Genomic DNA, 19,776 nt, shown 5'->3' on the forward strand with positions numbered 1-19,776 from the left:
GACAGCTGCCTCTGAGCAAAACTCACCGCTACGCTCATCATCTCACCCTCCTCTCTCCTGTACGAAAATATTCAAAAGGCACTACCCTCAGCCTTCCACACCTCGGTATTGTTTTTTACTTTCGTTCTACGTAATGTCAGCCACCAACCTAACCGCTTCTCAAGCTATCCCCCTCGCTCTTCCTTGGTCGCAGCTAATGTCTTCAACTTCAACGTCCGACGTCGTTATTCTCGCCCTTGGCGTCACGCTAGCCGCCGCTTATCTATTTCGTGACCAAATATTCTCCTCAAAACCAAAGTCTGCGCCCGTCGCTGCACATAGCAAGATTGCAAATGGCGGTGGGAACCCAAGAGATTTTATTGCAAAGATGAAAGAGGGGGTGTGTCTACATGTGCCTTCTTTTCTATGCCCTCGTTTACTGACACAAATTTCCTTGTCCAGAAAAAGCGCCTGGTAATATTCTATGGCTCGCAGACGGGCACTGCGGAAGAATACGCTATCCGCCTCGCCAAGGAGGCCAAGTCAAAATTCGGCCTTGCTTCCCTCGTCTGTGATCCTGAGGAATACGATTTTGAGAATCTCGATCAGCTCCCCGAAGACTGCGTGGCTTTCTTCGTCATGGCCACCTATGGCGAAGGTGAACCTACGGACAATGCTGTCCAACTTATGCAGAATATTGAAGACGACTCTTTCGAATTCTCCAACGGATCTCACCGTCTTGATGGTCTCAAATACGTTGTCTTCAGTCTTGGCAATAGGACATACGAACACTACAATTTCATCGGCCGCAATGTAGACGCCGCCCTCACAAAAATGGGCGCCCAGCGCATAGGTGAACGTGGCGAAGGTGACGACGACAAGAGCATGGAAGAAGACTATCTAGAATGGAAGGATGGTATGTGGGAAGCCTTTGCTACAGCGCTGGGAGTGGAGGAAGGCCAGGGTGCTGACTCTGCCGACTTCGCCGTTTCTGAACTCGATTCGCACCCGCCGGAGAAGGTTTATCTTGGTATGTGTCTTCATTGTGTCGTGTGTTCCTTTCGTTGACCAGAGAAAACACAGGTGAATATTCAGCTCGGGCTTTGACCAAGACCAAGGGTATCCACGATTCCAAGAACCCCTACCCTGCTCCTCTCTGTGAAACGAAGGAACTCTTCCAATCAGTCAACGATCGTAATTGTGTTCACGCCGAGCTAAGCATTGAAGGATCTGGCATTACTTATCAACACGGTGACCATCTCGGTGTTTGGCCCACGAATGCTGAACTGGAGGTAGATCGTCTCCTCTGTGCCCTTGGCTTGTACAACAAGCGCGATACTGTCATCGGTATCGAATCCCTTGATCCTGCTCTCGCCAAGGTACCTTTCCCTGTTCCCACCACTTACGGCACTGTCCTCCGTCACTATATCGACATCAGCGCTGTTGCTGGCCGTCAGATCCTTGGACCTTTGTCCAAGTATGCTCCTAATCCTGAGGCTGAGGCTCTCATGAAATCCCTTAACACTAATAAGGAGCAATACCTCAAAGTCGTCAGCGAAGGTTGCTTGAGGCTCGGTGAAGTTCTTCAACTAGCCGCTGGCAATGATTCTTCGGTCGTTCCTACTCCTGAAAACACCACGGCTTGGAGCATCCCTTTCGACCTCATTGTTTCCGCTATTCCCCGACTTCAACCGCGTTATTACTCCATCTCTTCTAGTCCTAAACTCCACCCCAATTCCGTTCATGTTACCTGTGTCGTGCTCAAGTACCAAAACATCCCCAGCGACACCGTCAGGCAGAAGTGGATATATGGTGTCAGTTCGAACTTCCTTCTTAATCTCAGGCTTGCAACCACCAACGAAGCGGCCCCTTTCATGAATGACAACGGTGCTCAATCTACTAGCTTCCCCAAGTATCATATTGAGGGTCCGCGTGGCGCATACAAGATCGATAATATGTTTAAGGCTCCGGTACATGTCAGGCGATCTACTTTCCGTTTACCAACAAACCCAAAGAGTCCAGTCATCATGGTTGGTCCTGGAACTGTGAGTCTGCATTCATCTGCTTTCTTTCGCTTCTTACATGGTTCATCAGGGTGTTGCCCCTTTCCGTGGCTTCGTACAAGAACGTGTTGCACTTGCTCGTCGTTCCATCGAGAAGAACGGTCCTGATGCCCTTCAGGACTGGGGTCGCATCTCCCTTTTCTACGGTTGCCGTCGTGAGGATGAGGACTTCTTGTACAAAGATGAATGGCCACTCTACAAGGAGGAGTTGAAGGGCAAATTCGAGATGTACTGTGCATTCTCCCGCCAAAACTACAAGCCCGACGGAAGCAAGATCTATGTACAGGATCTCATCTTGGAACAACGGGAACATATCGCTGATGCTATCCTCAACGGAAAGGGATACGTGTATATCTGTGGTGAAGCGAAGAACATGTCGAAGCAGGTGGAGGATGTCCTTGCGATAATCTTGGGTGAAGCGAAGGGTGGATCAGCCGCTGTGGAAGGCGTGGCAGAAGTTAAGCTCCTTAAAGAGCGCTCGAGACTCATGCTCGATGTTTGGAGCTAAATGCTTTACCGGGTTTATTTGGTTTGTTATGATTTTGTTATGCTCGTGTTACCCTTCGCTCTCTTTCACTGTAGACTTAACAATTTAATAGGCGACCTGCATCCGAGTTGAGTAGAGGGTGGTTGTCTGGAATAACAGTCTCGTACTTATATTACCATCATTTCCCTTCACTCTCTCGTTCATTTCCTCTCCACCTCATTATATACACGTGCAATACATGGAATATTGGTTAACTAATGATTCAGTTTTGCGTGAAAAAGTAATGAATGTGAAGGAAGAAAACAAATTCGGAACAATCCGAAGCAATTTACCCGAAGATTCATTCTTCTTTCATGCCCATGTCAGTGAGGGCAATCCTACATTCTAGACGCATCATCACTCGTTCAGTTTCTACACCATGGGCGAAATGGGCGACAAGACATAACTCTACCCAACCAACTGCTAGTCGAGAACGCGACGCGCTTGACAAGGAGACGGACTCTTCGACGAGGGCTATACCCCTCACTGGACCCTCTACTGATCCTCATGCTCCTTCTGCTCTCGAAACTCCCCTACCGGAGGCCGCTAGTCATACCACAGTAACTCCAAACTCTCCTCCTTCGTCTCAAGCATCATCAACACGCGAATCTACAACAACGCCTCCCGGCGAACAAGCTGAATGGAAAAAGAATCTTTCTTCTTACGATTTAGACCTCGTTAAATCTCGCATTCGAGATTGGACGGAACAAGCTGCGGTTACATTTCGTGATCGTGCGGATGAGTTAACGAATCATACAAAAACCAGGTTTTCCCAGCTTGGTGGAGAGTTGAGTAAAGCCACGGGATATGAAGAGATAGAAGTTTTGAAAAAGGAGGTCGTTGAACAAGGTTCGTTTCCCTGGTTTTTTCTTTCCTAACACAACTATATTCACATACTATAGAGGAAAGAATCAAAGCAACACGGCAAGCCGCGAAACAAGCTAAACTCGCTTATGAACAATCCGTCATTCGACGTTCAGAATCTCAACGCGAAGTCAACGAACTCCTCCAACGCAAATCATATTGGAACGACGCGGATTTAGCTAGATTCACGGATATAGTTCGTCAAGATCATTCACATGAACAAGAAGAGAGTAGAGCGAAAGCTGCTGTTGATGAAACTGAATCTGCTGTCGAACGTGAATTTACACAACTTTTGAAGAGCATTCTAGCTCGGTATCATGAAGAACAAGTATGGTCGGATAAAATCCGTAGTATGTCGACTTATGGATCGCTTGCGGCCCTTGGATTGAACCTCCTGGTGTTCATATTGGCCATTCTGATTGTGGAACCGTGGAAGAGGAGACGATTGGCTCAAACGTTCGAGACCAAGATTGAAGAATTGAGTGTGGAAAACGCGATGAAGTTAGAGGAAAGCATGAAGCAAATTGGAGGGAAGTTCACCGAACAAGAGCATTTGTTGTCAGACATTTTGGACGAGATTGTGGCGTTGAAGGGAGTTCAGGCTAAAATAGTTGGGATGCAGGAGGCAGAAATGAGAGGGATGGAAATGCAACCTAATCAGGATATAGCTCCTTCCCTTGGGGAACCTGCAGCCGTGTCCATTCCGGGTCTTTATGTGACACTACCTCAGCGGACATTTGAACTAGCAGCCATTGGTGTTGGGGCTTTCGTGTTGGGTGTTATCTCCGTAGTGTTAACGGAGTGAGATATACTTTCTACGCAATAATACTTACTTTACCGCTGTTTTCACAAGAATGTTTTTACAGACTAAGAATAAGAATATCAACAATTGACGCTTCGGTAGACTCTGCAATGCACTCTAGACACCCGTATGAGACTTGGGTCTTTTTCTGATAGAGCACTACTCACCTTTCAAAAAGGATTTCATCATCGTGATTTGATATGGGCGTTGGACTCCATTTCTCGACGTTCCATTTCTCCCAACCCCATCCGTCTTTAATCTTGGACATGCCGAGTTAGCCAACTTCGATAAGTTAAATCACAATGAAGATACCTCGGGTTTTTTGTGAGGTGCTAGAACGACTAGCCAACGCGCCTTGTAACTCAATGTACATAACAAAGCGAAGAGTGCGGATGCATTGTCAACTAGGTGCAATGCAAAGGAACACACCACCATTTCAATAGTGGTATACGGTGTCTTTACAGTTGGATCTTCATGCCGAAAGTTTAGACTCTCCGATTCGTCCTGGGATTGATCGTTTTGAGTAACGGAAGGGACTTGGACTTGGACTTTAGAAAGGTCGGAAACAAAAGAAGGAAGTTCGCCCTGGGCAATGTCATTGAAGGAGAGCGTCGTGCAATGAAGAGATGTTCGATCCTTGTATGCTAATGCGGTAAACTTGAGGATGTTTTTTGAAATGAATAAAAGATAGGAAATGGGCAAAGGGAAATGCTAACAGGATCTGCGGCTGTTATGAGGGGTGCTGGGTATTCTGGATCCAGAGGGAAGATGTAGGCTTGATTCTTGCGGGACAATGGGTTTCCCAGGGATGGATGGTTCATGTCGAATTTGTAGGCATGCTTACACAAAGTAAACCATTCATGGAACGCGATCGTCACTTCCCCACTTCGAAGACGTTAGACAAACGATAAGATATGATGGGAGTAAAGGCTGTCATACCTACCTGATATTGATATTTTGAGCCCCAGTGACTGGTGCAAGAGATGAAGTAGTCACATACCACAAGCCAAGTCGAACAAGAAAACATTAGAAGGGTCTCTCGTTGCAATCGCGGGTGATTCATTCAGCCACCACCTGTTAGACCATTGTTCATCTCAAAGTGGGTTTCTCTCCGAGAGAAATAAGCTTACTTGCTTAGCCATGCAAAGATGCATAAGCGGATGCCTGGATAGTGTGGATTGCGGTATGTTGATCCAACTTTTTTATAATACTGAAGAGTTTATCATGAGCACCATGACAGAGGAACAAGGCTGTTAGCTTTAGCGCAAAGCAAACCTGCTCTACTCCATGTTCGCCGTAATTGTCACGCATAGACAATGAGATGTTTCCTGTAACGGAGGCTCTGCTGCCTCGAGACATTTGTCAAGATTAATGCCGTTATGAATGTGGCGGATGTCCTCCGGAGCGCTGAGGAATGTGAGAAATCGCACGTGCCGGATCATTACCTCGGAGTCAGTAACGAGATTTCTCGTCCGTTTTCCGCCATGCTCCAGCTTCGACGAGTAGCTCAAGTCGTAATTATTCTCCCTCGTGAACCACCTACACGACTCTGACGCGTCCTTATAGAGTTTGCCAAAAGCTGGCCGCCACTGGCGGCAATCAGGTGTTCAATCGGGTACTTGGCAAGCGTACCGGGGGCTCGCGACTGCTTCGGAGCCATATGATGTTGTAGTTATTGGCGGTGGTACGTATATTACCTCGTCAGTTGGAACTTGCTTATGGAATTTATAATTTACAAGGTCCGGGAGGATACGTGGCTGCCATTAAGGCAGCACAGTTAGGGCTCAAGGTACATTTTGCTTTAGATGTTGCCGGCTAATACTAAATTCAGTTACTCTCTCTCTGCAGACTGCTTGTGTCGAAAAACGCGGTTCTCTCGGTGGAACATGTCTCAACGTTGGATGCATTCCGTCAAAGGCCATGCTTAATAATTCACATATCTACCACCAAACTCAACACGACCTTGAGCGTCGTGGTATTGATGGTATGTCATTAATGTTCTGCCCAGCACCTCTGTTCTGAATGTTTACTGTACCTCAGTAAGCGGTGTCTCGCTTAACCTCCCAAAGATGCTTGAAGCCAAAGACAATGCTGTGACTAGCCTAACGAAAGGTATCGAATTCCTTTTCAAAGCCAACAAAGTCGACTACATCAAGGGCACTGCTTCTTTCACTTCCTCAACGTCCCTTTCCGTCTCTCTTCTTGACGGAGGATCAACCGCTGTCGATGCCAAGAACTTTGTTATTGCTACTGGGTCTGAAGTTGCTCCTTTCCCCGGAGGTGCAATCAAAATCGACGAAAAACAGATTGTAAGCTCGACTGGTGCACTTGAGTTGCAAGAAGTTCCCAAAAAGATGGTTGTTATTGGTGGTGGAATTATCGGACTTGAGATGGGTAGTGTTTGGAGCAGACTAGGAGCTGAGGTTACGGTAGTCGAATTCCTTGACGCAATCGGTGGCGTCGGCATCGACTCTGAGGTCGCGTACGTGACTCATCTTGTGCCTCAGTTTGAAACGGACTGACCTGTTTTTGCAGTAAGCAATTCCAGAGGACATTGACCAAACAGGGACTCAAATTCAAACTCCAGACCAAGGTCCTATCGGCCGACAAGAAAGACGGCAAGGTACATTTAGTCGCTGAATCCGCCAAAGATGGTAAACAAGAAACTGTAGGCCCCTTTTTCCGAAATTTTGTGATTCGGCACTAACTGAGCAAAAAATAGCTCAAAGCCGATGTTGTTCTCGTCGCTGTTGGTCGTCGCCCATATACTGATGGCCTCAACCTTGAGGCAGCCGGTGTTGAGAAGGATGCTCGCGGTCGTGTCGTCATCGATGACCAGTTCAACACTTCGGCGAAAAATATCCGATGCATCGGAGATGTTACTTTCGGCCCCATGTTAGCCCACAAGGCTGAGGAAGAAGGTGTGTATATATTCTTTTGGTCCACACATTCACAAGGATCGTCATTCATAACATTCAATAGGTATTGCTGCCGTTGAATACATCAAGTCGGGACACGGTCACGTCAATTATAATGCTATACCCTCCGTTGTCTACACTCACCCTGAAGTTGCATGGGTTGGCCGTACAGAACAAGACCTCAAAGCTGAGGGCGTCAAATACAATGTTGGCAAATTCAACTTTTCAGCCAACTCTCGTGCAAAGACGAACCTGGATTCGGATGGCTTTGTTAAAATCTTAACTGAAAAAGAGACGGATAAGATTCTGGGTGTGCATATCATTGGACCCAACGCGGGCGAGATGATTGCTGAAGGTGTTCTTGCAGTTGAGTACGGTGCCAGCGCAGAGGATATTGGTAGGACTACTCACGCCCACGTACGTGTGTTTTCTTCTTATCTTCCCTCTGGTGTTAATGGTTATGTCCTTTGTTCAGCCCACATTATCGGAAGCATTCAAGGAGGCTGCTATGGCTGCCTATGGAAAACCCATTCACATGTAATTTCGTATTCTTGTTTAAACATTTTCGTAATAGATCCACCCCTTGCATGACTCTTGATACGTGTGTTGAGTATTGAGAGATAAACACTTCATATGCAAATAATCACACGTTTCTGATGCTTACGTCTGCGGAATACCCCTGAAGTAGCGGTAGTCTTTAACACCGTCAATAGCGACATGACATCTTTCATCATTCAGTCTCTTGTGAACCGAAAGCCTGCGACGTCGTGGGCGCAAAAGGACGATTGTGCGTTTTGTAGGATCGTGCAAGGTGTCGCACCCGCAACAAAGCTGTATGAGGATGAGGAGGTTATTGCCATTCTTGGTATGTCCACTATGGCGTTGTCCTTGTTGCATGTGTTAATTATTGAGCACCTAGATATTCTGCCTCTGAGGCCAGGCCATACGCTCGTGATAACTAAAACCCATATTTCGAAATTATCAGAATTACCACCTGAGCTAGCTGGTGCTATGGGCAAGGCTGTATCGAAAGTGGCACGAGCTTTGAGTGAAGGTAATTTTTGCGCCCAATGAATCTAGACAGGAATGATCACTGATGGGAGGTGTAGCGACAGGGAATACTGGATTGAATGTGGTGTGTAATCAAGAGTATGCACAAGCAGTTCCGCATGTCAGTAGATATAATATAGCCCCCAGGTTATTGGTTGACTGAAGAGCTCTCTCACATTCCTTATGTTAACCAGGTCCACTATCATATCATACCCGCACCTATCTTGCATTCTACGACGGTCGGACTTGATATTGAAGTAGAAAATCCGCGCAGATCAACAACATCAACACCGACTGGAAAGGAAATGCACCGGATGGAGTTTGAATTGCGAGAAGAGTTGGATTCGGATGAGGCAGAGGATTTGGCTAATAAAGTGCGAGCACGACTATGAACAAGACCTGTTGCAGAAATCCCTTGCTACTTATATTTGTAACGCGTCGCGTGACATATGTATCAATCGCGTATTGTCACGAACGCTTTATTACACCCTGAACCATGGCAGCCCAGTCAGAAACGATGGAAACAGACGAAGTGATGGAGGAAGTAGATGGGAAGGTAATAGGTGACGCACAGAAGGAGGAGCCGCGAGAGGAGGCAGAAGCAGAGGAGGATGAAGATGAAGTAGAAGAGGAAGTTGAAGAGGAAGAAATCGCAGGCGAAGATCATCCGGCAGCTGAAGGCAAGAAAAGACGCTCGAAAAATCCACCCAAGCCATTCACGCGAGAGCTTGGGAAATCGGTTCTTCCATTTTCGAGGGTGCAAAAGATCATCAGGGCGGATAAAGTGTGTTTAGTCTTGGGATGGTGCACGACGGGATGCTTATATTTTCATCACAGGAAATACCTATGGTAGCAAAAGACGCGGTATTTTTGATATCGATTGCAACGGAAGCTTTTATTGAGGAGCTAGCACAAGCAGCTCAGAGGGTAGCTGATAAGTACAACAGGTCGATGATCCATCACGAAGACATTGGTAAGTGTTTCGCGTCAACATGTTGCTCGCGAGTCTGAAGAAAGCCAGCTACTGTCGCGCGGAAAGCCGACGAGTTCATGTTTCTTGAAGGTAGGTCCAGGGGTCAGAACACCCGACTGTCTATGGCAGAAGACTAACCGCCTCGTCAGATATAATACCATGGACAAAGTCGGGGCCGGAGGTGAAGCGTAGTAAAGGGGTGGGTGTGAAGGATGTAATAGAGAGCGATATGTAATGCCGGGTCTCCGGGCCGAGATAGTGAACCTGCAGGTTGTAATTGACCACCAATGAAGATTGTGACGACTTTCCACCAACCCTCCTCCGTCCTCTCCTCAGTCAGGTGCAGGCTCTCTACCCGCGACATAGAGCACCTTGTCGTCGCGAAACTCAACCGCGTCGAGGTATATTCTCTCCAGCCCACAGGAGCAAGCCATGAGTGCTCCCTCGGGGTCTATGGAAAAGTCGCAGCCGTCAAGGCCATCCCCATACCTGTAAATGCTTGTCTAATGCACACTTGTAAACCCTACTTATGCTGTCTTCTGCAGAAATCTACGCGATCCAATCTAGTCGTCCTCCTGGCTCATCCAGATCCTGAGCTTATCTTCCTTTCATATGCTGAATCAGAGTCGATGCCCGCAGAGCTCCAGCTCACAAAACAGTTGCCTCTCTATGAGCGAACACCCCGGGCTGCAGAATTCTTCAACGATATCCTCGTGCATCCATCCGGGAAGCTGGCAGTCGTGAGTTGCTATATCGGCAAACTCAAAATCATCAACCTCAAAGCCGGACGATTTGAAAACGAATTTGATGTTATGTCAGTCTTTCAATAGGCTTTTCTATCGTCTATCGCGTTTACACGCTGTCTGTTGCAGATTGCCCGAGCTCAATGTATTCTCGCTTTCCTTCCTTCCTCTCCCACCCGATGAATATGCCCTCGCCATTATTCATCTTGACCATCAACAGCGCGTCCAACTATTAGCACGCGATATTGATCTAGAAGATGTTCAGTTATCTTCGTCCCCATCTACACAACTCCACTCAACCATGATATCTGATAAACTGTTCCCATATCCTGCAGATAACCCTCCAATGCTTGTTCCCGTATATGTCCCTCAAGCCAAGATGGAAGAAGGCATGGAGGAAACACAGGAACAATTCCCGGGGGGAGTCCTTGTTGTAGGAGGGAAGAAATTGCTCTTATACGAGTTGGTTGACCAAGAAGGTCAAGAGAAACAGAGAGGCAAGAGGAGAAGGTTGGAGCATAAAAAGAAGAGTAAAGATTTGGGGGAAGTAGCAAAAGCTCGTGAGAAGGAAGCAGAGAGGGAAGGTCGAAAGAGAAGGCCAAAAGCCACCGTCGTGTGGCCCTGGAGCGAGATATCTGCGTGAGCTTTTGGTGTCTGCCTTTTCGTTTTGTGCCTGTTAAGGACTCTTATATCAGGTGGTGTTGCATAGATGGTTTCTCGAGGTTCATTCTGGGAGACGCGTACGGAAAGATGGTTCTCTTATCCCTCGACAATTTGTCAGATTTAGGCCTTCTACTCATCCCTCTGGGCGAAGTGAGTGATTCCCCTCCCTATTGCGTGCTGATGCTCATTCAGTTCCTGCAGGTATCGCCTCCCACTACTCTCACTTACCTCACCAATCAAGTAATCTACGTGGGATCCCACTTGGGTGATTCTCAACTTGTTCAACTAACATCAACACCGACTACCTCTACCGATAAACCCACGCTACCCATTCCATGCGATGTCCACGTCATTCCCTCGAGTTCCTTCGACATTTCTGCCTTCAAAAAGGGTAAAGCAAGAGCGACTAGTCCGGAATTTGATGCTATGGACTTGGATGGCAGTGACACAGTCTCGCCACAAGAATCGGGCAACATTGTTGAAACGAGGGGCTCATATTTGAATGTTTTGGAGCGATTCAAGAATATTGCTCCGATTTTAGATGCGTGCTTGGTTGATCCCGATAGCGGGCAGGTGAGCATGTCGAAATTCATCGTGGAGAATTGACGCTGATGGTTTGATTAGCGACAAATTGTAACATGCTCAGGGGGGAAGAATACCGGATCCATTAATGCTGTGAGAAATGGTGCTGACTTTGAGGAGATTGTGAATATCCCTGGAGTTCCACATGTATTGAAAATCTGGGCCGTCAAATCCAGACTTGAGGAAGCGTAAGTTTGTGTAACCCTTACCTTGCGATCTCTAGCACTCATCGATGTTTATAGAGAGGATTCGTTCCTGCTTCTGTCGTTTTGTAACTCTAGCAGCCTCATCAAGATCAACGATAGTGGAGACAATATCAGCTTTGCACCATTTGACAATGCCATTGCGAGTGGGCTCGTTACCGTCGAACCAACAATTGCTTTTGCCAACGTTGCACAACGAGTTAAAGGACAAGATGGGAAGGCTAGGTATATGAATTCGTCTTTGGTGGTTCAGGTTACTGGGTCTGGTGCTTTCCTGCTAGAACTGGACCAAGGACTCCAGACTTATATTCGCATCGATGAATGGAATGCTAAAAAGAATGTAGCGGATGGAATCACTCCTGAGATCGTCGCTGCTAGCATCAATTCGAGTCAAGTTGCGCTGGCCATAAGTGGGGGAAAGCTTGCTTTGTTGAGTGTTGCTGAAGACAAGAAACTTCGCGTCGTTGTGTGGGTCTCTTCCAGTAACGTTAGCATTCCGCACTGACATACGGTTTCATATCAAAGCTCAACACTGAATGATTGCAATCGGCAACCCGAAATATCAGCTATCTCATGCTCACCACTTAATCCTGCTCGTGCCTTCTCACAGCACATCGTCGTCTCCTACTGGGAATCAAACATAATAGAGGTCTTCACACCTTCTGACTCGGGTTTCAGGTCGGTCTGCAAATCCTCGCCTCTACCTTCTCTTGTCTCGTCTCTACGGTTCTACAACTTTGGGTCGGATCAGAGTTCAAAGGGAGCAGATTATCATCCATATTTGCTTGCAGGTTTGAGTGATGGATCTGTTGCAACGTTCCGGTGGCAGGATCAGGAACTGAAGGAGCGGAAAATTGTGTCATTGGGGCATGCACCTGTTAGTTTGGCTGTTTGTTCGATATTGGGTGATGCGAAGACTGTGCTTGCAGCGGGCGATAGAGCTGTTGTGTTTGCATATGAGAGGGGTAGGTTGGTATATTCACCCATTTTGCTCAGGGTGCGTTGGTCATATCCACAATTTGCCTGCTATAGGCAGTATACTAAGGATACTGGATGGATTTAGAATATCGCTGCTGCCAGTCCGCTCAATACGTCGTCTTTACCGATGTCATTGGTGGCTGCTACCGCAGAGGGCTTGCATATCGGAAAGATCAAGGATCTGAACAAGTTGCACATACGCTCCGTGGGTCTTGCGTGGCAGTTACCGTGTTCGAAATCACTGACTGTTTCCCTTTTCAGATCCCATTTGGTTTAGACAATCCGCGGAAAATCACTCATCAGCCTTTATTAAACGCATTTGGTGTCGCTTTCGTATATACGGAACCGGCTGAAATTGGAGCTCACGAAGTTAGGAAAAGCTTTTTCAGTCTTTTAGATGATGCATCATTTGAAGGTATGTTTCTCCCATTTTTTCCCTCTCCCTCCCTGACCCATACCACTGGTAGTGCTCGCAAAGTTTGACTGCGACGCAGACGAGGAGATAGTCTCTATCATACCATTCTCTGCCGTCGTCGATGGCATTCTCACACCTTTCTTTGTCCTTGGCACGTTCATCTTTCGCCCCGAAGAATTCGAACCAGATAAGGGTCGTATACTTCTCATCTCCATCTCGACAACAAACAACCCTCGCAATCCAAGGCAAGGTTATCAACTTTCTCTCGCGGCCTCTATCGAAGTTCGAGGATGCGTCTATGCGCTCACACCTATCGTGGATGATAAACCAGTCGCGCGAATCGTTGCTGCCGTCAACTCATCTGTCAATTTATTCAGTCTGGATATCGACACTAAAATCTACCCTGCGGGTCTACATCTCAGAAAGATGGCAGAATGGAATCACAATTATCTTGTGACGGGTCTAGGTGCTGTTGGAAGCCATGTTTTTGTTGGTGATCAGATTAGTTCGGTGTCACTGCTTAAATGCACAGAAGAGAAGTTCCAAACCGTTGCGAGGGATTATGGGCCACGTTGGCCGGTTTCTGTGGAAGCTATTGACGAGAAAAACGTTATAGCAGCTAATGTACGTTTCCGGTGTGAGTATACTCGAGAGATTATCGTTACTCATAATCTGAATAGGACGCACTGAATATTTTCACGTTCACTTTATCTCGTAATCTTGGACGCTCTGTTCTTGATTGTACTGGGAATTACCATATCGCAGATCTTGTGACAAAGTTTATCAGGGGTATGTGGCATCTCATATTTCACCTTAAGTACACCTCTGACAGATGGTCAAGGTTCTCTGGTGACCATAGAACAGTCTGAAAAGGCAGACCTAGAGCCCGAGGAGCTCTTCTTCACCTCTTCCGGATGTATTGGAGTCATTGTTAACGTGAAGAACGAAGACGTTTCGATTCATCTCTCGGGGTTGCAACGAAATATGTCTGCTATAATTCCCAATGTCGGTGGGACAAGCCATGCTCGGTATGTATATCTTTATCTTCCTCATGTGGAGTTTTGGCCTCATAGCTTTTACAAGTTTCCGAGCTCCTAAGAGTACACGAGGGCGCACCGATGCAGACCAAGCATCCTTTGGTTTCCTCGATGGCGATTTCCTTGAGCAATTACTCTCCCATCTGCATTCCCAAGATACGCTGACACAGATATGGAATGGGCAAAATGAGGCAGAGAAGTTATCAATTCCAGTGGGCGAAACACGGCGGTTGCTAGAGGACCTACAGAGTTACCACTAAAACAGGGAGAACACCTATCGGTCATCACAAGTGTATATAGTGACTACGCAAACCGCGGACAATGCAAGTAAAGTATAGATCAAGAGAGCAACCACAACTTTGTGGGATAACGCATGACAATACTACGATCGACGGAAAGCAAAGTCAGGCTTAAAGCAAAGTACGAGCAACTGTACTTGGTATAAAGAACGATGCAGCCAAATGGGCGGATAAAATGACCAGTTCAATCAATTGATCATCGGAGGAAGTAATAACGGATCGATTGCCAAAAGGTCAGACTGAATTCTTGGAAAGATTCAAGATTTAGATTTAAGTGTCCTTGATCAACGTCGATATCTGTCTGGGGGGCAAAGTAAAAACCGGATAGCAGGACAATATAGCTGAAAGAATGTCCATGTGAGAACAAGACATGGAAGACGATAAGATCATTTGAGAATTCACCTTAGAATCAAGATACTACCACGGTGGTAGTTACTCTTCGCCTCGATATAAGTGTACGTCATCAAAAACATTGAGAGGATGATACTACAAACGTCCCAACGAGGGAAGATAAGTCTACGTTTCAATCAGCTTTATTGTCGGATTCTGCAAGAGAAGAAAACCTTACGTAAAAGTCTTTGCGACTTCTCCCATGTTAACGGGATCGTACCAAGCCGAAAACGCAACCATAGCAGGGATCTGCAAAAGACACACTTGCAGAGCATACGCGGAACCGATCTCCATACTATATATGAAATGTAATAAGCATATGCTTCACTTTCCAGCGCGTGAAGCAAAGAAATACCTTAGAGCAATGTTACCATTCAAAGCAAATGATATGGCATTCATAAATTCTGTCGTATTCGGGACGAGCGCAAAAAGTGTCAGTCCTAAAAACTTTTCATCTATGCCCCAATCTTGGAGAACCTCATCCACGGCATCAACGAGCAATTCTTTATGTGTGAAAAAGAAGTCAATGTAAGATACCGCCCGCGCAAAAGAAAATGAGTAGAACTGACCGGCGATGACAGCATATAATGCCGTGCATCCAAGTAGGACACTCGCACTTGTCGTCCGGCTCCATGAAGGCGCGTCGTGTCCACCATGTCCACCAGGTGCTCCAGCGTTTAAAGCTCCATCATGTTCATATAAGGATGGCCTCCTCGGATGTTGTTGTTGATGTCTCAGCGCACTGACAGTAGCCACTGTGACAGCCCTCGTGAAGTCATCTCTCGTCATAGGTCCTCCAAGTTGAACATTGCCCAACTCAGCAGATTTAACGGCTTGGTCGACGCTCTCATAAACAGGACTGAAGGAGGGTTGTTGGCCTGCGGCCGAATATGAGACGCGTCTATGAAGTGGGGGAGGGGGATGATGCTGGTCTTGAGGACGTCGGATCGTTCCAGCTTCACTTGATTGAGTTTCGCGTGGAGTTCCAGCGCAGCTCGGATTCTGTCCCATAGAACCGCATGGCTTTCTGCTGAGCCCATCTTGAGCGTTTAGAAGGTTCGCTGATTTGTTGTACAATGACAATCTATGTATCGGAAGCTCTGAAGGATGCAAAAGCTGTTGAGGATTCTGCCAGATTTGACTAGCGTGTGTACGCAAAGAGAACCATAATCCAACCAAATAAGACTAAAACCGAGTGTTGGAATTTTGCATGGATAGTTATGATAACAACACGTACGAAAAGCAGGATAGCGGCACAGAAGTACATCAAACTCTTCACTGTAGACTGATAGAACGGATCATCAACAGGATCCGGGTGTTTATAGTAGCAATGATCGCAGATCCATGGGGCATTTTTTGGCGATTGAGGTGAGGATGGGCAACCTGTACAAATAAGTTGAAACTCAAGTGACATGCTCTTAGTGTACTGTCGGACATGTGAAAAAAGAAAAACACACATTGCCATAGGTCTGGTAGAACAACGTAGGAGCCAAAGCACCAATGATAGCCATGATCAGCATCATGCTCGTGACACCAGCGCTTTTCGCATTGAATTTTTGTTCTTTGCGTCTCAGCGCACCGGTGCACATACTCATGCCAGGCATAAGCAAAACACCAGCAAGCAAGCTACCAATAATAGATCCCTCCACGAGATGACCTTTGCTCTGGGTCAGGGCAAAACCGTACAGGATGATTTCGATGACCGAGCCGAAGGTCGCATTGATCACAGCACCCATCCCGATAGAGGATTGAGCAGAAATGGAAGCAACAGCCATACCGATGAAATAGGAAAGTGGAATGACACTTAGCAAGCACAACACGAAGATGAAACCATGAGAAGCGATGAATGCAAGGAAAGCAGGAATTTTATGGCCACCACGCTCGAGCCCGCGAAGCCAAGGTTCAAGGACGAAACCATCAAAGATGGCGAGTAAAACGACCGGAAGAAGATTGATGAAAAGGATGTTGACACCCCCAACTGTGTACTTGTAGTACTGCAAGCCAACAGCGCGATACGTACACAAGAGGACAGTGGACGTGCCGGAAGGAGCAGCCTCACCAGGCGCGAGGCGAGCATGCTTGATCTTAAATCTGGGTGTTGAGCGTGCTGAGGTCTGCCCTGCGCTATTTCCTGGCGTCCTTTCAGAATTGTCTGCGAGAACAGCTACAGGAGGAGCAGCACAGAACCTGATGGCATCGGGTCGCTGGAATAGATGTCTGATGAGAGCCCAGGTGAGCCTAGCCATGGGAATAGTGACGACCAGAGCCCAACAGACAAGACATACAATCAACAGAAGGGGGGCAATGGTAGTGATGAATGCAAGCCAGAAGCACGCTTTGCCGAGGAAGGCACTCGATGGCATCTTGTATGCGCTAATGGAAGCTGACGACGAAGGTGGGGACGGGGCGGCACCGTATGACTTTATCGGGGCAGGAATCGGTGAATGTTTGTAGAAATGAAGCAACGAGGTGCCCTCCCCAGCCAAACCAGCATCCAAAATAACATGCGGCATAGGAGGTGTCGGTGATGTTGCTTGGGGAGTTAGGCCGTCGGTGGAACTTCCGGGCTGTCTGTCCCCGCCGCTTTCTTCGTCCTCGCTCCCACCTTCATCTTCTTCCTGATCAAGATCGCCTTCCACGTATTTCCCGAAAGGCCAGAAAATGTACCAGCCCAGCCCAAACACAAGGTTTGAGTAATATTTCCCTCCCAACGGGATGATATACAGGATAGCGGAGAGACAGAAAAACACTAGGCCAAGCCACCAGCCAAAGGCAAAGACCCAGAACACGTTTCCGGGAAGAAGGTGCCGTTCCGCCTGGTACGAGGGGATGGAGTGTAGGGCTTCTTCAGCATTGCGAGTTACAGTGCGAGATTTCTTGTACAAAGCGGGTTTCCAGATAGGAAGACCGAAGGGGTGTCGAACGTTTATCAAACTCTGCCGGTCTTTGAGTGTGATGGGGTCGTCCTCGTCGTCTTGTGCGCTATCATCGTCTCCGTCAGCGGACGAATCAGAGCTCGATGTGGCTGCTTTGTCAGGTCGCGGTCGACGGGGTGTCTCCGCGGCATCTTCTTGTTCAGCATTTTCGTTTTCTTCGCTGAGCGCAGTTTCACTGCGGTGGGAATGAGTTCTGTCACGATTAATGCCGGTACTTTGTCCTGCACGGCTTCCTGAGGGAAAAGAGGGACTTCTAATGAGGATGGATGGAGGATGTTGGGAAGAGGAGGCGCGGTAATGGTCTGAACGGGAGCCGTCTCCGGGATGAGAAGACATGGGGGTGTGAAGGAAAACTCACGGACGGGGCAGCTTGAATGAGAAGACTACTTGTGGAAATCATAGACGTAGCCACGGCAACCTCCGGGGTATCAAAATCTATCTACTTACGACAAAAAAAGAAAAAACATAATGCATAATAATACATATCCTCAGTCACTTGCGCAAGAGCTTCTCATGCAGCTGGGCGCTCTTAAGCTTAGCCCGCAAATAGTCCAGCCGTGCTTCGTACCGCATCTGCACTTCTTCCCGCTTCCGCCATATATCTTCCATCCCATCGTCCTCCTCCGGCTCATCGTCCATTCGCATCGTGGTCATCGACCGCATATCGACATCAACGTCGTCCTCGGGTACAGACGCCATCACGTGCTGCCCACTCTTCGCCAGACTCACATTTGAAGCACTTGCCCCATTCACTTGCCCCAATCCAACGACGTGATTCGGTAAAGCAGGGATAGGGGCCTTTACACTTCCCTTCCCGACTCCATGCGATCGAACGCTCGAAGCTGAATTCTTCCGCCGCAGAGAACTGGGCCGCGATGATCCACTCAACGTCAATGAATTCGTCACACTGGTCTTGGCTCGCAAGCCTATTCTCGTCGAACGCACGGATTTGGCAAGGCCCGTTCCATTAGAGGTCGCTGACAATATGGACCCGGCATCCGAATCACCGCCAAGGTTGGCCCTATGGGGCGGCTTACTCTCCATTATGCTTCCAACGTTACTGGGCCGCCCAGTATCAGACCGAGTCACCGAGTATCCTCGTGATCGCTGCACCTTTGACAGCGTCGTTATCTCCAAGCCCGTAAAGGCATCCATAAGCCGCTTCGCTTCTGCTTCCACCGCAGTTATTTCCTCTCGGATATCCGCAGTAGACAAAAGACGTTCCTCGTCAAAAATATTGTATGAGCTGCTATTCAGACTTCGCCTATCCGGTTGCTTCAAAGCCCCGGGAAAAGATGACGGTGGTGCCGCAGTCCTCCGTCTTGGAGTGTGCGGTGTTCCCGGGCGACTCGGACTTGTTTTCCGATCTCGTCTTGACTTCATTGATACCGTCTCAACAGGTTCCGTCCTGGACGCCGCTGTCTGTATCGACGTATTACTCGACTTCCTCGACAATATCTTCCCAATCTTCCAGCGACTAGAGGAAGTCGATTTCTGAGACCAAAGGCTGACCGAATCCGCCGAGTCCTGTGCATTTGAATTCCGCCCAAATAAGCTCGTCAATGAATATCTTGTTGACGATGAAGATGGGGATTGTGGTAATTCCACTTGAAAGTTTGATAAAGGCCGTGGACTAGCTGTAAAATTGTCACAACTTTCAGTTCAGCAGCTCCAAACGTGTAATGATTCTGCATACCCTTCTCAGGTTTATTGCGTCTGGGTCCAACGGGTTGTAGTCGCGGTAACATAGCCGGTACAATTGGATTTTCAGTTGGAATATTAGAAACAGAGGAAAATCGCTCGAATAAGTTTTGTCTTAGCATGCGGTATTCATCCTCGCTATACACCAAGATGAGCACAATGAAAATCCCATAACTCGAAACATACCTGAGTAATCCATCTGCATTTGCCATCGCTAGCTCATTCAACCGTTCCGCCAAAGTAACTCTGCAGCGCATACCTCTATCAGTCACTTTCGAAGTTGATGATAAATAAATAAGCATACGTTGCAGTATCAGCCCCTGTTTTTGAAGGCATTGGCGCGGGACTTGAAGGATTCGAAATCGAAATCCTCCCTCTCCCCTCTCCAGCATGTTGCCTTACAGGGGTCGCGGGCAATGGTGGCATAGCCTTACTATCCTGTCTGTTGGCAGTAGCACTATGAGATGGTCGTCGGCTCGACGACGGTGTCGGTGGAAGCGGTCGTTCATCACTTCGAGAACGAATGGGAAGCGATGATGTTTTATCCGCAGGTGTTGTGTGTTTTCCTCGTTTCAGGGTCAAATTAATGCTTCTGCGGCCTTCGCTTGGACTATTCGAGCTCAAGGTTACAGGCGCATGTACAGTCGCAGGTGA

At 47.6% G+C, this 19,776-nt stretch overlaps 9 protein-coding genes across 9 annotated transcripts; 6 read left to right on the forward strand and 3 right to left on the reverse strand.

The window, feature by feature from the left end:
- Positions 1 to 33: 33 nt before the first annotated feature.
- On the forward strand, positions 34 to 2,804 carry AGABI2DRAFT_193746 (hypothetical protein). Its single transcript, XM_006462573.1, has 5 exons — positions 34 to 105; positions 165 to 379; positions 442 to 1,009; positions 1,063 to 2,024; positions 2,074 to 2,804. The coding sequence occupies exons 2-5, from the start codon at positions 197 to 199 to the stop codon at positions 2,548 to 2,550; spliced, it is 2,190 nt and encodes a 729-aa protein (XP_006462636.1). The 5' UTR covers positions 34 to 105; positions 165 to 196; the 3' UTR covers positions 2,551 to 2,804.
- Positions 2,805 to 2,883: 79 nt separating this feature from the next.
- On the forward strand, positions 2,884 to 4,253 carry AGABI2DRAFT_193747 (hypothetical protein). The gene is made up of 2 exons (XM_006462574.1): positions 2,884 to 3,417; positions 3,471 to 4,253. Exons 1-2 carry the CDS (start codon positions 2,889 to 2,891, stop codon positions 4,235 to 4,237), a joined length of 1,296 nt encoding a protein of 431 aa, XP_006462637.1. The 5' UTR covers positions 2,884 to 2,888; the 3' UTR covers positions 4,238 to 4,253.
- Positions 4,236 to 5,602, reverse strand: AGABI2DRAFT_186523 (hypothetical protein). Its single transcript, XM_006462575.1, has 7 exons — positions 5,510 to 5,602; positions 5,365 to 5,444; positions 5,231 to 5,308; positions 4,951 to 5,119; positions 4,547 to 4,891; positions 4,402 to 4,493; positions 4,236 to 4,351 (listed from the first exon to the last, which is right to left on the reverse strand). The coding sequence occupies exons 1-7, from the start codon at positions 5,591 to 5,593 to the stop codon at positions 4,315 to 4,317; spliced, it is 885 nt and encodes a 294-aa protein (XP_006462638.1). The 5' UTR covers positions 5,594 to 5,602; the 3' UTR covers positions 4,236 to 4,314.
- A 114-nt stretch (positions 5,603 to 5,716) lies between these two features.
- AGABI2DRAFT_193748 (hypothetical protein) lies at positions 5,717 to 7,812 on the forward strand (the record flags this gene model as incomplete). Its single annotated transcript, XM_006462576.1, has 9 exons — positions 5,717 to 5,748; positions 5,801 to 5,918; positions 5,974 to 6,023; positions 6,083 to 6,218; positions 6,275 to 6,716; positions 6,770 to 6,902; positions 6,957 to 7,155; positions 7,217 to 7,569; positions 7,628 to 7,812. Coding segments are annotated over 9 exons (1,529 nt in total), but the record flags the coding sequence as incomplete, so codon positions are not given.
- A 49-nt stretch (positions 7,813 to 7,861) lies between these two features.
- Positions 7,862 to 8,600, forward strand: AGABI2DRAFT_193749 (hypothetical protein). Its single transcript, XM_006462577.1, has 4 exons — positions 7,862 to 8,017; positions 8,072 to 8,206; positions 8,262 to 8,323; positions 8,397 to 8,600. Exons 1-4 carry the CDS (start codon positions 7,870 to 7,872, stop codon positions 8,592 to 8,594), a joined length of 543 nt encoding a protein of 180 aa, XP_006462640.1. The 5' UTR covers positions 7,862 to 7,869; the 3' UTR covers positions 8,595 to 8,600.
- A 99-nt stretch (positions 8,601 to 8,699) lies between these two features.
- Positions 8,700 to 9,354, forward strand: AGABI2DRAFT_193750 (hypothetical protein). The gene is made up of 3 exons (XM_006462578.1): positions 8,700 to 8,986; positions 9,040 to 9,175; positions 9,224 to 9,354. Exons 1-3 carry the CDS (start codon positions 8,720 to 8,722, stop codon positions 9,310 to 9,312), a joined length of 492 nt encoding a protein of 163 aa, XP_006462641.1. The 5' UTR covers positions 8,700 to 8,719; the 3' UTR covers positions 9,313 to 9,354.
- A 108-nt stretch (positions 9,355 to 9,462) lies between these two features.
- On the forward strand, positions 9,463 to 13,857 carry AGABI2DRAFT_72896 (hypothetical protein; the record flags this gene model as incomplete). The annotated part of the gene is made up of 13 exons (XM_006462579.1): positions 9,463 to 9,624; positions 9,721 to 9,989; positions 10,048 to 10,557; positions 10,614 to 10,731; positions 10,783 to 11,154; positions 11,206 to 11,351; positions 11,406 to 11,834; positions 11,892 to 12,363; positions 12,430 to 12,549; positions 12,606 to 12,759; positions 12,812 to 13,383; positions 13,440 to 13,548; positions 13,601 to 13,857. The coding sequence occupies 13 exons, from the start codon at positions 9,463 to 9,465 to the stop codon at positions 13,855 to 13,857; spliced, it is 3,690 nt and encodes a 1,229-aa protein (XP_006462642.1).
- Positions 13,842 to 17,777, reverse strand: AGABI2DRAFT_224129 (hypothetical protein). Its single transcript, XM_006462580.1, has 7 exons — positions 15,943 to 17,777; positions 15,723 to 15,887; positions 15,055 to 15,670; positions 14,841 to 14,988; positions 14,664 to 14,780; positions 14,498 to 14,611; positions 13,842 to 14,436 (listed from the first exon to the last, which is right to left on the reverse strand). Exons 1-7 carry the CDS (start codon positions 17,755 to 17,757, stop codon positions 14,292 to 14,294), a joined length of 3,120 nt encoding a protein of 1,039 aa, XP_006462643.1. The 5' UTR covers positions 17,758 to 17,777; the 3' UTR covers positions 13,842 to 14,291.
- Positions 17,778 to 17,824: 47 nt separating this feature from the next.
- On the reverse strand, positions 17,825 to 19,670 carry AGABI2DRAFT_193755 (hypothetical protein). Its single transcript, XM_006462581.1, has 4 exons — positions 19,427 to 19,670; positions 19,309 to 19,368; positions 19,118 to 19,260; positions 17,825 to 19,058 (listed from the first exon to the last, which is right to left on the reverse strand). Exons 1-4 carry the CDS (start codon positions 19,546 to 19,548, stop codon positions 17,914 to 17,916), a joined length of 1,470 nt encoding a protein of 489 aa, XP_006462644.1. The 5' UTR covers positions 19,549 to 19,670; the 3' UTR covers positions 17,825 to 17,913.
- Between the last annotated feature and the right edge of the window lie 106 nt (positions 19,671 to 19,776).

Source organism: Agaricus bisporus (genome assembly GCF_000300575.1).
Source record: "Agaricus bisporus var. bisporus H97 unplaced genomic scaffold AGABI2scaffold_7, whole genome shotgun sequence".
Lineage (NCBI taxonomy): Eukaryota > Fungi > Basidiomycota > Agaricomycetes > Agaricales > Agaricaceae > Agaricus > Agaricus bisporus.

What these genes read in the sequence shown, in the direction of transcription:
- AGABI2DRAFT_193746 (XM_006462573.1), top strand. Translation starts at nt 197, where the DNA reads ATGTCTTCAACTTCAACGTCCGACGTCGTTATTCTCGCCCTTGGCGTC. An exon ending in TTGCAAAGATGAAAGAGGGG is followed by an intron (nt 380 to 441) that starts GTGTGTCTACAT and finishes TTCCTTGTCCAG; the next exon opens with AAAAAGCGCCTGGTAATATT. An exon ending in TCATGGTTGGTCCTGGAACT is followed by an intron (nt 2,025 to 2,073) that starts GTGAGTCTGCAT and finishes ATGGTTCATCAG; the next exon opens with GGTGTTGCCCCTTTCCGTGG.
- AGABI2DRAFT_224129 (XM_006462580.1), bottom strand. Translation starts at nt 17,757, where the DNA reads ATGTCTTCTCATCCCGGAGACGGCTCCCGTTCAGACCATTACCGCGCC. An exon ending in GTGCCGCTATCCTGCTTTTC is followed by an intron (nt 15,671 to 15,722) that starts GTACGTGTTGTT and finishes ACTCGGTTTTAG; the next exon opens with TCTTATTTGGTTGGATTATG. An exon ending in ATTATATGCTGTCATCGCCG is followed by an intron (nt 14,989 to 15,054) that starts GTCAGTTCTACT and finishes TCACACATAAAG; the next exon opens with AATTGCTCGTTGATGCCGTG.
- AGABI2DRAFT_193750 (XM_006462578.1), top strand. Translation starts at nt 8,720, where the DNA reads ATGGAAACAGACGAAGTGATGGAGGAAGTAGATGGGAAGGTAATAGGT. An exon ending in AGATCATCAGGGCGGATAAA is followed by an intron (nt 8,987 to 9,039) that starts GTGTGTTTAGTC and finishes TTTTCATCACAG; the next exon opens with GAAATACCTATGGTAGCAAA. An exon ending in GATCCATCACGAAGACATTG is followed by an intron (nt 9,176 to 9,223) that starts GTAAGTGTTTCG and finishes GAAGAAAGCCAG; the next exon opens with CTACTGTCGCGCGGAAAGCC.
- AGABI2DRAFT_186523 (XM_006462575.1), bottom strand. Translation starts at nt 5,593, where the DNA reads ATGTCTCGAGGCAGCAGAGCCTCCGTTACAGGAAACATCTCATTGTCT. An exon ending in GCGAACATGGAGTAGAGCAG is followed by an intron (nt 5,445 to 5,509) that starts GTTTGCTTTGCG and finishes TAAACTCTTCAG; the next exon opens with TATTATAAAAAAGTTGGATC. An exon ending in ATCTTTGCATGGCTAAGCAA is followed by an intron (nt 5,309 to 5,364) that starts GTAAGCTTATTT and finishes ATGGTCTAACAG; the next exon opens with GTGGTGGCTGAATGAATCAC.
- AGABI2DRAFT_193755 (XM_006462581.1), bottom strand. Translation starts at nt 19,548, where the DNA reads ATGCCACCATTGCCCGCGACCCCTGTAAGGCAACATGCTGGAGAGGGG. An exon ending in ACAGGGGCTGATACTGCAAC is followed by an intron (nt 19,369 to 19,426) that starts GTATGCTTATTT and finishes TATGCGCTGCAG; the next exon opens with AGTTACTTTGGCGGAACGGT. An exon ending in AATGCAGATGGATTACTCAG is followed by an intron (nt 19,261 to 19,308) that starts GTATGTTTCGAG and finishes CTTGGTGTATAG; the next exon opens with CGAGGATGAATACCGCATGC.
- AGABI2DRAFT_193749 (XM_006462577.1), top strand. Translation starts at nt 7,870, where the DNA reads ATGACATCTTTCATCATTCAGTCTCTTGTGAACCGAAAGCCTGCGACG. An exon ending in GGAGGTTATTGCCATTCTTG is followed by an intron (nt 8,018 to 8,071) that starts GTATGTCCACTA and finishes TTGAGCACCTAG; the next exon opens with ATATTCTGCCTCTGAGGCCA. An exon ending in ATGCACAAGCAGTTCCGCAT is followed by an intron (nt 8,324 to 8,396) that starts GTCAGTAGATAT and finishes TATGTTAACCAG; the next exon opens with GTCCACTATCATATCATACC.
- AGABI2DRAFT_193747 (XM_006462574.1), top strand. Translation starts at nt 2,889, where the DNA reads ATGTCAGTGAGGGCAATCCTACATTCTAGACGCATCATCACTCGTTCA. An exon ending in AAAGGAGGTCGTTGAACAAG is followed by an intron (nt 3,418 to 3,470) that starts GTTCGTTTCCCT and finishes CACATACTATAG; the next exon opens with AGGAAAGAATCAAAGCAACA.